Source organism: Callithrix jacchus, chromosome 7, assembly GCF_049354715.1.
Source record: "Callithrix jacchus isolate 240 chromosome 7, calJac240_pri, whole genome shotgun sequence".
In the NCBI taxonomy this organism is placed as follows: domain Eukaryota; kingdom Metazoa; phylum Chordata; class Mammalia; order Primates; family Cebidae; genus Callithrix; species Callithrix jacchus.
In genome coordinates, this window is record NC_133508.1 from 27684938 (window position 1) to 27698871 (window position 13934).

General features: G+C 44.4%; 2 protein-coding genes across 2 annotated transcripts in view; one reads left to right on the plus strand and one right to left on the minus strand.

The window, feature by feature from the left end:
- The window catches only part of LOC103791230 (amyloid beta A4 precursor protein-binding family B member 1-interacting protein-like), a 74132-nt gene that overhangs the window by 56486 nt on the left and 3712 nt on the right, over positions 1–13934 (minus strand). The window contains 1 exon segment of the mRNA XM_078329644.1: positions 8694–8824. Within this exon segment, the coding sequence (XP_078185770.1) occupies positions 8694–8791 (98 nt within the window). The 5' untranslated portion in view covers positions 8792–8824.
- The window catches only part of LOC144576895 (uncharacterized), a 75583-nt gene that overhangs the window by 56150 nt on the left and 5499 nt on the right, over positions 1–13934 (plus strand). The gene's annotated exons all lie outside the window — the stretch shown is intronic.

The window sequence follows — 13934 nt, forward strand, 5'->3', positions numbered from 1 at the left end:
TACAGGAGAACTTCCCCAACCTAGCAAGGCAGGCCAACATTCAAGTCCAGGAAATACAGAGAACATCACAAAGATATTCCTCAAGAAGAGCAACCCCAAGACACATAATTGTTAGATTCACCAGGGTTGAAATGAAGGAAAAAGTACTAAGGGCAGCTAGAGAGAAAGGTTGGGTTATCCACAAAGGGAAGCCCATCAGACTCACAGCGGATCTCTCAGCAGAAACCCTGCAAGTGAGAAGAGAGTGGGGGCCAATATTAAACATCCTTAAAGAAAAGGACTTTCAACCTAGAATTTCATAACCGGCCAAACTAAGCTTCATAAGCGAAGGAGAAATAAAATCCTTTATGAGCAAGAAATTGCTCAGAGATTTCATCACCACCAGGCCTGCTTTACAAGAGCTCCTGAAAGAGGCACTACACATAGAAAGGAACAACCAGTACCAGCCACTCCAAAAGCATACCAAATGGTAAAGAGCATTGACACAATGAAGAAACTATGTCAACTAATGGGCAAAACAACCAGCTAGCATCAAAATGGCAGGATCAAATTCACACATAATATCAAACTTAAATATAAATGGGCTAAATGCCCCAATCAAAAGACATAGACTGGCAAATTGGATAAAAAGTCAAAATGCATTGGTGTGCTGTATCCAGGAAACCCATCTCACATGCAAGGATACACATAGGCTCAAAATAAAGGGATGGAGGAAGATCTACCAAGAAAATGGAGAGCAAAAAAAGCAGGAGTTGCAATCCTAGTCTCTGAAAAAATAGACTTTAATAGAGATCAAAAGAGACAAAGAAGGGCATTACATAATGGTAAAAGGATCAACGCAACAAGAAGAGCTAATAATCCTAAATATATACGTGTCCAATACAGGAGCACCCAGATACATAAAGCAAATTCTTAACGACCTACAAAGAGACTTAGACTCCCATACAATAATAGTGGGAGACTTTAACACTCCACTGTCAATATTAGACAGATCAACGAGAGAAAAAATGAACAAGGCTGTCCAGGACTTGAACTCAGACCTGGACCAAGCAAACCTAATAGACATTTACAGAACTCTCCACCCCAAATCCACAGAATATACATTCTTCTCAGCATCACATCACACCTACTCTAAAATTGACCACATAATTGGAAGTAAATCACTCCTAAGCAAATGCAAAAGAATGGAAATCATAACAGTCTCTCAGACCACAGTGCAATCAAGTTGGAACTCAGAATTCGGAAACTAACTCAGAACTTCACAGCTTCATGGAAACTGAACAAGTGGCTCTTGAATGTTGACTGGATAAACAATAAAATGAAAACAGAAATAAAGATATTCTTCAAAACCAACGAGAATGAAGACACAACATACCAGAATTTCTGGGACACATTTAAAGCAGTGTCTAGAGGAAAATTTATAGCAACAAATGCTCACATGAGAAGCAAGGAAAGATCTAAAATTAGCACCCTCTCATCAAAATTGAAAGAGCTAGAGAAGATAAAAAAAAAAAAAACTCAAAAGCTAGCAGAAGACAGGAAGTAACTAAGATCAGAGCAGAACTGAAGGAGACAGAGACATGAAAAACCCTTCAAAAAAAAAAATCAATAAATCCAGAAGCTGGTTTTTTGAAAAGATCAACAAAATAGACCACTGGCCAGATTAACAAAAAAGAAAAGAAAGAATAATCAAATAGATGCAATAAAAAATGATAAAGGGGATATCACCACAGATTCCACAGAAATACAAACCATCATCAGAGATTATTACAAACTCTATGCACATAAACCAGTAAACCTGGAAGAAATAAATTCCTGGACACTTAAACCCTGCTAAGCCTAAACCAGGAAGAAGCCGAAACCCTGAATAGACGAACAACAAGAGCTGAAGTTGAGGCAGCAATTAAGAGCCTACCAACCAAAAAAAGCCCAGGTTTGTATGGGTTCACAGCTGAAGTCTACAAGACATACAAAGAAGAGCTGGTACCACTCCTTCTAAAACGATTCCAAACAATACAAAAAGAGGAAATCCTCCTCAAATCATTTTATGAGACCAAAATCATCCTGATACCAAAACCCAGAAGAGACTGAACAAGAAAAGAAAACTTCAGGCCAATGTCCATGATGAACATAGATGCAAAAATCTTCTATAAAATACTGGCAAACTGATTGCAACAGCACATCAAAAAGCTTATCCATCACGATCAAGTAGGCTTCATCCCGGGGATGGAAGGCTGGTTCAACATACGCAAGTCTATAAACGTAATTCACCACACAGACAGAACCAAAGACAAAAACCACATGATTATCTCAATAGATGCAGAGAAGGCCTTTGACACAAGTCAACAGCGCTTTATGCTAAAAACTCTCAATAAACTAGGTATTGATAAAATGTATCTCAAAATAATACAAGCTATTTATGACAAACCCACAGCCAGTATCCTACTGAATGGGCAAAAACTGGAAGTAACCCCTTTGAAATCTGGCACTAGACAAGGATGCCTTCTCTCACCACTCCTATTCAATATAGTATTGGAAGTCCTAGCCAGAGCAATCAGGCAAGAAAAAGAAATAAAGCGTATTCAATTAGGAAAGGAGGAAGTCAAACTGTCTATCTGCAGACGACATGATTGTATATTTAGAAGACCCCATTGTCTCAGCCCCAAATCTCCCTAAACTGATAAGCAACTTCAGCAAAATCTCAGAATATAAAATCAATGGGCAAAAATCACAAGCATTCCTTTACACCCATAACAGACTTAAAGAGAGCCAAATCAAGAATGAACTGCCATTCACAATTGCTATAAAGAGAATAAAATACCTAGGAATACAACTAACGAAGGATGTAAAGGACCTGTTCAAGGAGTAATACAAACCACTGCTCAAAATAAGAGAGGACACAGACGGAGAAACATTCCATGCTCATGGTTAGAATCAGTATCATGAAAACGGCCATACTGCTCAAAGTAATTTATAGACTCAACACTACCCCCATCAAGCTACCATGACCTTCTTCACAGAACTGGAAAAAAACCACCTTAAACTTCATATGGAACCAAAAGAGAGCCTGCATAGCCAAGTCAATTCTAAGCAAAAAGAACAAAGCTGGAGGCATCAAGCTACGGGACTTCAAACTATACTACAAAGCTACAGTAATCAAAACAGCATGACACTGGTACCAAAACAGAGATATAGACCAATGGAACAGAACAGAGGCATGGGAGGCAATGCCACACATCTACAACCATCTGATCTTTGACAAACCTGACAAAAACAAGCAATGGAAAAAGGAGTCCCTGTTTAATAAATGGTTTTGGGAAAACTGGCTAGCCATGTGCAGAAAGCAGAAATTGGAGCCCTTTCTGGCACCTTACACTAAAATTAACTCCAGATGGATTAAAGACTTAAACATAAGACCTAACACCATAAAAACCTTAGAAGAAAACAGGCAAGACCATTCAGGACATAGGCATAGGCAAGGACTTCATAACTAAAACACCAAAAGCATTGGCAACAAGAGCCAAAATAGACAAATGGGATCTAATTAAACTCCACAGCTTCTGCACAGCAAAAGAAACAATGATTAGAGTGAACCAGCAACTATTAAACGGGAAAAAATTTTTGCAATCTACCCATCTGACAGAGGACTTATATCCAAATTCTACAAAGCACTAAAACAAATCTACAAGAAACTAACAAACCCATTCAAAAGTGGGCAAAGGATATGAACACTTTTCAAAAGAACACATATATGAGGCCAAGAAACAAAAAAAAAATGCTCATCACTAGTCATTAGAGAAATGCAAATCAAAACTACATTGAGATATCATCTCATGCCAGTTAGAATGGCGATCATTAAAAAATCTGGAGACAACATGCTGGAGAGGATGTGGAGAAATAGGAACACTTTTACACTGTTGGTGGGAGTATAAATTAGTTCAACCATTGTGGAAGACAGCGTGGGCGATTCCTCAAGGACCTAGCAATCCCATTACTGGGTATATATCCAAAGGATTATAAGTTGTTCTATTATAAGGACACGTGCACACGTATGTTCATTGCAGCACTGTTTACAATAGCAGACTTGGAACTGACCCATCGAAGATAGACTGAACAGGGAAAATGCAGCACATATATACCAGGGAATACTATGCAGCCATAAAAAACGATGAGTTTGTGTCTTTGTAGGGACATAAACGAACCTGGAAACCATCATTCTCAGCAAACTGACACAACAACAGGAAATAAAATACTGCATGTTTTCACTCATAGGTGGGTGTTGAACACTGAGAACACATGGACACAGGGAGGGGAGCATCACACCCTGAGGTATGTGGGGGGAGAACTAGGGGAGGAACAGTGGGGGGTAGGGAGTTGGGAGGGATAACATGGGGAGAAATGTCAGATATAGGTGATGGGGATAGAGGCAGCAAACCACATTGCCATGTATGTACCTATGCAACAATCCTGCATGTTCTTTACATATACCTCAGAACCTAAAATGCAATAAAATATATATTAAAAAGGAAAAAAAACAAAAAACGAAAAACTTCTAATTATGGGGATAGTGAGTGATAAAGCAGTAAAAAGTGTTTTCCTTTCCATGTTTATTTCTGAGGCCAATTAACTATATTATGTATTAAGACAGAAATTTAAAACATCAACACTCTAGACCAGTGATTCTCAACCAGGGGCGATTCTGCACTGCATGGGACCATGAGAAATTTATGTTGCAGCGTCTGGAGGCATTTTTGATCGTTACCAACTCAGAGGCATCTAGTGGGTGGAGCCAGCGATGCTGCTAAACATCCTATAATGCACATGGCCGACCCCACGGGACCCCATGGACCCCCAATGAAGAACAGTGTGGCCCAAAATGTCAACAGTGCCGAGGCTGAGATCTCTGCTCCAGACTGCAGGAGATGTCACTTCAGGTTTCACTCAGAGGGAGCATTTTTGCTGCTCTGCCTTCCAGTAAAGTCAAAGTGGTTCTGATGATGGTTAAAGGTCACTGCCAGAGATTTCACTGCTTGCTACAAATATACTGTGAGCTCTTTGAAAGGCCCAGCTAAAGTGGCAGCCAGCCCTGAGCACGGCGTGATGTGCTGACAAGGTGGGGCCAGCAGCAGAGCAGAGAAAGCCGTAGGCAGAGGTGAGCGCCCACTAAGAAGCAGTATCTGACACTCACTCTTACAGCATCATTAATTTCAGTACTGAAAAATCTTAGGCATTCCTTAAATATCTACTGAGAAGGGGCAATACAATACAGATGTTCAACACTAGGGAAATGTATTAGTACATTATGTTCTACTGGAATTTCCATCAATAGATTATATGATTATGAAGACATTTATTAAAAAAAATTTTTTTTTTTGAGACCGATCCCACACAACAGATGACTCAGACTTGACATGTCCAGAAAACAGAGTTGTGCTGGATTCTAAGACATGCCCCCTAGATCCCTTGACAGTGCACGACTCTGCCCAGGCATGGTTGGTACCTGTTGGCCTTCATTCCTCAGCCTTTTCAAGGATTGCCTTGGCTACAAAGAATCCGCTCACCTGGGGCTATGCCCCTTCTGGAGGCAGCCCACATCCAGGGACTGACAGATGAAGGGCCATTCTACCTGCTCATCCTAGAGGGCATTTCAGGCTGTTGATTGCAGCTCAGCTTCTCCTGCTCCTCAGTCCTGTTTCCTCCCCCACCCGCCCCACCCGCCCCACCCCCTCAGGTGTCAGTAATCCCAAGGGCATTCCTGAATAAACATCCTGTCCTTGAAACTTCATCTCAGAATCTGCTTCCTGGAGAACCTAACTTGCAACAGAATTCAGCAAAACCCAATCATTTTATTACAGAATCCAGATCAAAAAAGGGCTTTAAGGGCTGGGCACAGTGGCTCACACCTGTAATCCCAGCACTTTGGGAGCCTGAGGCAGGTGGATCACCTGAGGTCAGGAGTTCAGACCAGCCTGGCCAACATGGTAAATTCCCATCTCTACAAAAAAAAAAAAATATTAGCCAGTCATAATGACACACGCCTGGCTAATTGAACTGAGCTGCAATCAGCAGCCTAAAACACCCTCTAGGGTATAAGGGTAGAATCCCCTTCATCAGTACCTGGATGTGGGCTGATAATCCCAGCTACTCCGGAGGCTGAGGCAGGACAATCACTTGAACCCAGGAGATGAAGGCTGCAGTGAGCTGAGATCGCACCACAGCACTCCAGCCTGGGCGAGACAGAGCAAGACTGTGCCTCAAAAAAACAGAGCTTTATGATAAACAGATTTCTATAAAATTGCTTCACTCATTGTTGAATGCAGCACAGTTATGGTGTCTGCACGTTTCTCACTGAAGAGACTGTTATCCTTGGCACCTGGATTTTCGCACCATCTATTCCTGTGTGAAACTCTTCTAGCTCTAGGAAGTGAGTATCATTACCAGCAATCAGGATAACAGATGACCCAAGTTGTGCTGTGCACAGATCTGCTGATCTTGATTCTGCAAATAGTCAACGGCATTGAATTACATGAGTCCAGTTTTCAAAGCTGGACTAGATGTTTAGAGGGTCAAACTATAAGACACAGTTTTCACATTGGATAACAGGTTGAGAGTCCAGGTGTGATAATCCTATATTCGGAGAAGGTAACTTTTATAGCGCTATAAAAGCTGAGATTACCGACGCCTATCCCTGGAAAGATGGTAACAAAGCAGCCATTTAGCCCCGACTGGCTCAAGTCATTCCCAAGGTCAGGCCACTGACGACTCTAGAACCATTCCTGGTTTCTGTGTGTTCCGAGTCACTGAGCCCGCCACTGCTGCTGCCGTTTATGGGACAGGCAAGAGGGTCGCCACCAAAGGAAATGTTTTGGTCTTTCACCCAGGAGGTGGCACTTTGATATGTCCGTAAGCACTATGAGAATGGATCTTTGAAGTACAGTCTACTGTAAGGGACACCCACTAAGGTGGACATTTTGATGAGCAGATGGTCATTATTTCATGCATGAGTCCAAGGTCAAGCATAAGAACCTCGGTGAGAGCAAGAGGGCTGCAGAGCTTGTGGCTGGTGTGTGTACCTTCTTCCGCACCCTCCATGCCAGGATGAGGCTGATACTATCTAGGAAGGAATCAACTTTTATACTTATTGAGTCTCACTGTGTTGCCCAGGGTGGAGTTCAGTGTTGCCATCTCGGCTCACCACAACCTCTGCCTCCCAGTTTGAAGTGATTCTTCTGCCTCAGCCTCCTGAGTAGCTGGGATTATAGGCATGCACCATCACGCCCAGCTAACGTTTGTATTTTTTAAAGAGTTGGGGTTTCACCATGTTGGCCAGGCTGGTCTTAAACTCCTGACCTCAAGTGATCTGCCTGCCTTGGCTTCCCAAAGTGCTGGGATTACAGATATGAGCCACTGTGCCTGGCCAAATTATAAAGACATTGCAGCAACATGGGAAAAAGTTTAAAAAACAAAGGTAAACAAACAAAGCTAAACACAAAATTATATGTTAATATATTGAATGACCAAATACAGAATTGATGGGAGGAGAGAATGAGGCGATCACAATGTAAGGTACTAGGGAAAGCCTTTTACCTTTTAAGATTTCCTTTACATTAAAACATTGCAGGTTTTTAAATATTTATAACTTTTATATATGTTCAGTACGTAAGAGTTGAAGACCAATAGCCAAAAAAATGTCTTTTTTGGAGACAAGGTCTCTCTGTCACTCAGGCTGGATGGTAGTGGTGCAATCATGGCTCACTGCAGCCTCCAACTCCTGCACCCAAGAAATCCTCCTGCCTCAGCCCCCTGAATAGCTGAGACTATAGGCATATGCAATCATGCCTGGCTAATTTTAAATTTTTCGTAGAGACAGGGTCTTGCTGTGATGCTTAGGTTGGTCTTAAACTCCTAGGCTCAAGCGTTCCTCCTGCTGTGGCCTCCCAAAATGCTGGGATTATAGGCATAAGACACCATGTCCAGCCTCAAAATGTCTCCTTTAAAGACAATTTCGCTTCTGCACAATTCAGAGGGTCACAGAAGGCAGGCACCCCAGCATGTGTGTTTGTTGCCCAGAATAATGGTCCACTTTATCACTTTAGAACAATCAACCTTTGCTCCCTGTGTATAATGATTAAATGTATCCACCCATCCTGGTATTTCTTGGTTGGTTTCCTAACAAGAAAATCAAATTTGGTTCTGAAATTTTTTCTTAAATGTTAATTTGCAGCTAAAGTTTTTCTTCAATGGACATTAAGAGGTCTGTAAAAGAAAGATGCTAGATTCCAGACTGACTTTAGCGACTTAAAGTCAGAATGTACACATCACAAAGTGAATTTTTAGGTATATATGCTACTTTTTTTTTTTTTTTTTTAAGACAGAGTCTTGCTCTGTCATCCAAGCTAGAGTACAATGGCACGATTTCAGCTCACTGCAACCTCTACCTCCTGGGTTCAAACAATTCTTCTGCCTCAGCCTCCTGAGTAGCTGGAACTATAGGCACCCGCCACCATATTGGCCAGGCTGGTCTTGAACTCCTGATCTGCCTACCTCGGCCTCTCAATGTGCTGGAATTACAGGCATGAGCCACTGCACCTGGCTGGTACATGCTACTTCTTAAATGGGAAACAAAACAGTAACCTTGGGAAGAAAGACTTCCCAAATATAAAAACAACAAAGGAATAAAAACAAGAGCTTACTGGGAGTTGTTATGATGAATATTGCATGCTCGGGCCATTAGTGCCACAATAATTGGTCGAAAGGCTTTCTCTTTTCCATCAAAGTAGTACTCAGACATTTCCTTAAGTTCTGATGTTGATATGAGCAGTTCCTGAAATAAAGTTTCTCTGTGTCACAATGGCATCAAAACTGCACAGAAAGTCAACAGGATTTTTTTTTTTTCTTGAGACAGAGTTTTGCTCATGTTGCCCAGACTGGAGCGCAATGGTGCAATCTCAGCTCATTGCAACCTCAAACTCCCAGGTTCAAGGGATTCTTCTACCTCAGCCTCCCAAGTAGCTGGGATTACAGGCACCTGCCACCACCTCTGGCTAATTTTTTGTATTTTTAGTAGAGGTGGGGTTTCACCATGTTGGCCAGGCTGACCTCAAGTGATCCACCTGCCTTGGCCTCCCAAACTATTGGGATTACAGGCATGAGCCACCACACACGGCCAGGATTTCTTCTAGAAAACTTTTTAAGTGTGTTCATTTCAATTGAGAAATTCACACTCTGCTGGCAAGGCTCCAACGCTGCACGGCCATCCACCTGGCTGTCCTGCAGGCTGGAACGTGAACAATGCCTGGATCAGCCCCAAGTGGGCTGAGTGCTGGAGTAGGTACTGCCACCTGCCCCCACTGACAGGATCAGATACCAGATGACTCCAAGAGACAGCAGAAGGGGGAAGAAAGCACTAGGCAGCAAAGGGACTCTGGGATCACAGACAGCTGGACAGCAAAAGGAACAGGGGCTGGTTCACAGCTTGAAAGATGGAGGTGGGAGGAGAAAGATGGGGAAGGTGGAGCCAGTAGCCATCAGAGCCCGTGAAGCAGGTTGGGGGTGGTGGGGAGGGTAGGGAGGGGTGTCCTGCATTGGGTGGCAAAGTTTTTTTTATTTTTATTTATTTATATTTTTGAGACGGAGTTTCGCTCTTGTTACCCAGGCTGGAGTACAATGGCGCAATCTCGGCTCACCGCAACCTCTGCCTCCTGGGTTCAGGCAATTCTCCTGCCTCAGCCTCCCGAGTAGCTGGGATTACAGGCACGTCCCACCATGCCCAGCTATTTTTTTTCTGTTTTTAGTAGAGATGGGGTTTCACCATGTTGACCAGGATGGTCTCGATCTCTTGACCTCGTGATCCACCCGCCTCGGCCTCCCAAAGTGCTGGGATTAAGGGCTTGAGCAACAGCGCCTGGCCTATTTTTATTTTTTTAGACAGAGGGTCTTGCTCTGTCTGTCATCCAGGCTTCAGGGCAGTGGCACAATTATAACTCACCAGAGCCTCAAACTCCTCAGGTAAAAGCTGTTTATGAGAGGCAGAAAAACAGACCACAGCCAAGGAGAAGCAGGGCCCAGTTCATCTGGCTTGGCCTTGATTTGGCAAAAGACATTATGAGGGTTCACAATGTCATCTGTTTGTTTACAGATGAGGTGTAAGGCATAGCCTGCCTAAGTATGGGAGCCTGCAACTCAAATGGGGAGACAAAAATTTTGCAAATACAAAATAATCAATGATGAATACAGTGGCAGTGTGAACAGTGCTGTACATTTAATGTAATGCTGTACATTAAATACATTAAAAGTTCAGGGAAGGAAGAGATCAGTGCAGGCTAGAAAAACCAAGTATTTCACGAAGGAGATGGGCTTTGATGTGGGATCAGAAGCCTAAACAGGGTTCTGATTCACAGAGAGGGTGGCACCCTTCCAGTTGACAGGTGTGTGTCACTCGTATCTGACACTCTGGGGTATCTGCCAGTCTGGGACATGTTTGACTAACTTGGAGTTTATCCCCTGGATGCTGTGGGAGCCAATGAACCCTCAGCCCGGCATAGACGAATACAACACAGTGGGCCCATCGTTAATTCAGTAAATTACCGACTCACTGAAATAGCACAGAGGTCACAAAGATAAGACAAGCCTTGCCTACAAGGAGCTCAGGGTCTAGATGGGGGAAAAGTAAAACGATCACTGCCATTGATACAACACAGTGTGATGGGTGTGGTGCTATCACCCAGGTAAGCAGTCACCTCGGAAGCTGAGCCAGGGAGGAGAAGAGCACAAATGAAAGGACTAGGGGCATGGAATTGCCTGGCCTGGGGCAATAGGGACTGACAAGAGGCAGACTAGAAGGATATGAAGGGGAGGAGAGGGTCCTGGGTTCTTCCCAGGTTCTCCAAAGAATAGGAAAACAGCAGAAAAACAACCCGTGTGGGAAAAGTCAAGTCTCAGCTAAGTCTAAGACCGTCAAGGCTACCCATGGCGCTCCCGGTGAGCAGTCAGCTACATGGGTGTGGGAGACGCAACTCAACCTGGAGTAGTGATGTTATTTGGGAGACCCAAGTATGGACACAGGTATACAAGGGGCAGAGAGACAGCAGGGGGCCAAGGGAACCCCAGGGAATGGCAAAATTAAAGGAAGTAAAGTAGAGGTGATGAACCAAAGAACAGCCTCAGGATGAGGTGGAGAAAGAAAGTGCAGAGCGAAGGGAACCATGTTTTAAGGAGGGGTTACACTCAATAGCGCCCAATATTCAGAAAACCCTGAAGCGTCTGTTCACAGTAGGTAGCTAGTCAGGCACGAGCAGGACAGGAGAGGGCTCCCCCACCCACACCAGGAATGTCAGGCGACCATCAGGTGATGGTCAGGCAGTTGTTAACTGTGTCTCTAAAATACTAAATGGTCACAGCTGGTGCCCAGGGAAGGCCGTCTCCTGTCAAATAGAAAAACTTGAAACTGGTGATCGGCTTCCCAATAAGATTTCAGGAGGTGGGCGAGTGGGCTCAAGCATGCGCTAAGAGGCAAAATGGCGGAGTTTAACTGGTATATGTCCTTTTAGGAACATTGGGACTGGTACGTGAAGAATGCACCAAGTGAGCATGTGCAAAACTCCAGTGAGCACAACGCGCATGCTCCCATCCCAAACACTGGCCGGCTACTGCGCATGCGGGCAGCCCACCCCAAGGGAAGAATCAAGGGAGAAGGGGTGCAAGTCCCTGGAAGCATGTCCACAGGTAGAAACCCAAATTCCAAGGCCACACCACACACTTGATCTCTCAGGTCACCGGCTTGGCCCTCTTCCAAGTGTACTGTACTTCCTTTCCTTCCTGCTCTCAACCTTTTAGTAAACTTTCACTCCTGCTTTAAAGCTTGCCTCGGTCTCTCCTGCTTTAATGCTCCTCAGTCGAGTTCTTTCTTCTGAGGAGGTAAGAATTGAGGTTGCTGCAGACCTGTATGGATTTCCTGCTGGTAATACATCCCTTAGGATTTGGTACAGGGAAGCTATTAGTGACTCAAGCAAAACCAGCTTCTAAGATGAGGCTGGACAGGGGGCCCCAGTGCAATAGTGGAGGGAACGTGACGGCTCCGGAGAGAGGCAGAGGGCAGGGGATACTGTAATGGAAAAGAGGGAGTAAAGCATTGGGTCAGGGGACATGGGCCTTTTAAAAATGCAGGTGATTGGGAGGCCGAGGCGGGTGGATCACGAGGTCAAGAGAACGAGGACCATCCTGGTCAACATGGTGAAACCCCGTCTCCACTAAAAATACAAAAAATTAGCTGGGCATGGTGGTGCCTGTAATCCCACCTACTCAGGAGGCTGAGACAGGAGAATTGCCTGAACCCAGGAGGCGGAGGTTGCGGTGAGCCGAGATGGCGCCATTGCACTCCAGCCTGGGTAACAAGAGCGAAACTCCGTCTCAAAAAAAAAAAAAAAAAAGCAGGTGAAGAAACTGAACCCCCAATGGATATTGAAGAAACAATGCCAATGAAAGTTTGCAGATAGGGAGAGGCTACGTCTGGGGGAGTTCCTAAGGAGCTGGGAGGTGGCTAAGGGACTGCCCCTAGAGAGGGAAGGGACATGACTTCTGTGGGTGGGAGGAGATCAGGCAGTCAATCACCAGAGAAGGCGCAGGCAAGCTGGTCAATTGTGACAGAGTAGGAGCTGAAGGAGTTCTTTCTTCACGGCCCCTACCGTCTGTGAAACAGGAATTGGAGTTGCCATCAGAATATGAGAGTCAGTGTGCGCGGGGCTTGAGGATGAAAGGAGGAAAGTGGGCACTTGTAAAGGGGCACATGGACATTTCTGGGCATTTTATTTTTAAATTTTCTTTCTTTCCTTTTTTTTTTTTGAGGTGTAGTCTCACTCTGTCACCCAGGCTGGAATGCAGTGGCAAGATCTCAGCTCAATGCAACCTCCGCCTCCTGGGTTCAAGCAATTCTCCTACTTCAGCCACCTGAGTAGCTGGGATTACAGACACATGCCACCATGCCTAGCTAATTTTTGTATTTTTAGTAGAGACGGAGTTTGATCATGTTGGCTAGGATGATCTTGAACTCCTGACCTCAAGTGATCCACCTGCCTGAGCCTCCCAAAGTGCTAGGATTATAGGCATGAGCCACCGCAGCCAGCCAATTTTTTTCTAAAGACAGAAAAAATGTCTTGCTCTGTCACTCAGGCTGGAGTGCAGTGACAGGATCATAGCTCACTGCAGCCTCAAACTCCTGGACTTAAGCAATCCTCCCACTTTGGTCTCCTAAATTGGTGGGATTACAGGCAAGAGCCACCGTGCCCAACCACGTGAGGACCTACTGCAAGTTTTCAGGAAAAAGAGCTGAATGAAAAATGCCGTATTTGGGGCTGTCTGGCAACGACATTCAGAATTGGATAAGGAAGAGACAGCTACAGTCACTGGGATGTGGTGGGTTTTAAGAGGAAAGGTGGGATAACTCATCGGACAAGGAGGAGCTACCTGGACCATTTTTTTTCAGGTTCCCAACCCTGCCATAACCTCTTACTGGACATTAGCACATACTGCATTTTTCATATTGCCTGGCACTGGGTCACATGTGGTTCTTGCTCAAGAAACACTTAAAACTTGACCATACATGAGCCAAAGCTGCAAACCACATTGTATAGCTCTGAACACCTGCATTGGTTTTTCATAATCCCAGCACTTCGGGAGGCCAAGGTGGGTGGTCACATGAGGTCAGGTGTTTCTGACCAGCCTGGGCAACACAGCGAAACCCCATCTTCACTAAAAATACAAAAATTAGCCAGGCATGATGGCGCACACCTATCATCTCAGCTACTCAGGAGGCTGAGGCAGGAGAATTGCATGAACCTGGTAGGTGAGGGCTGCAGTGAGCTTAGATTGCACCACTGCTCTCAAGCCTGGGCAACAGAGTGAGACTCCATCTCTAAATAATAATAATAATAATACAT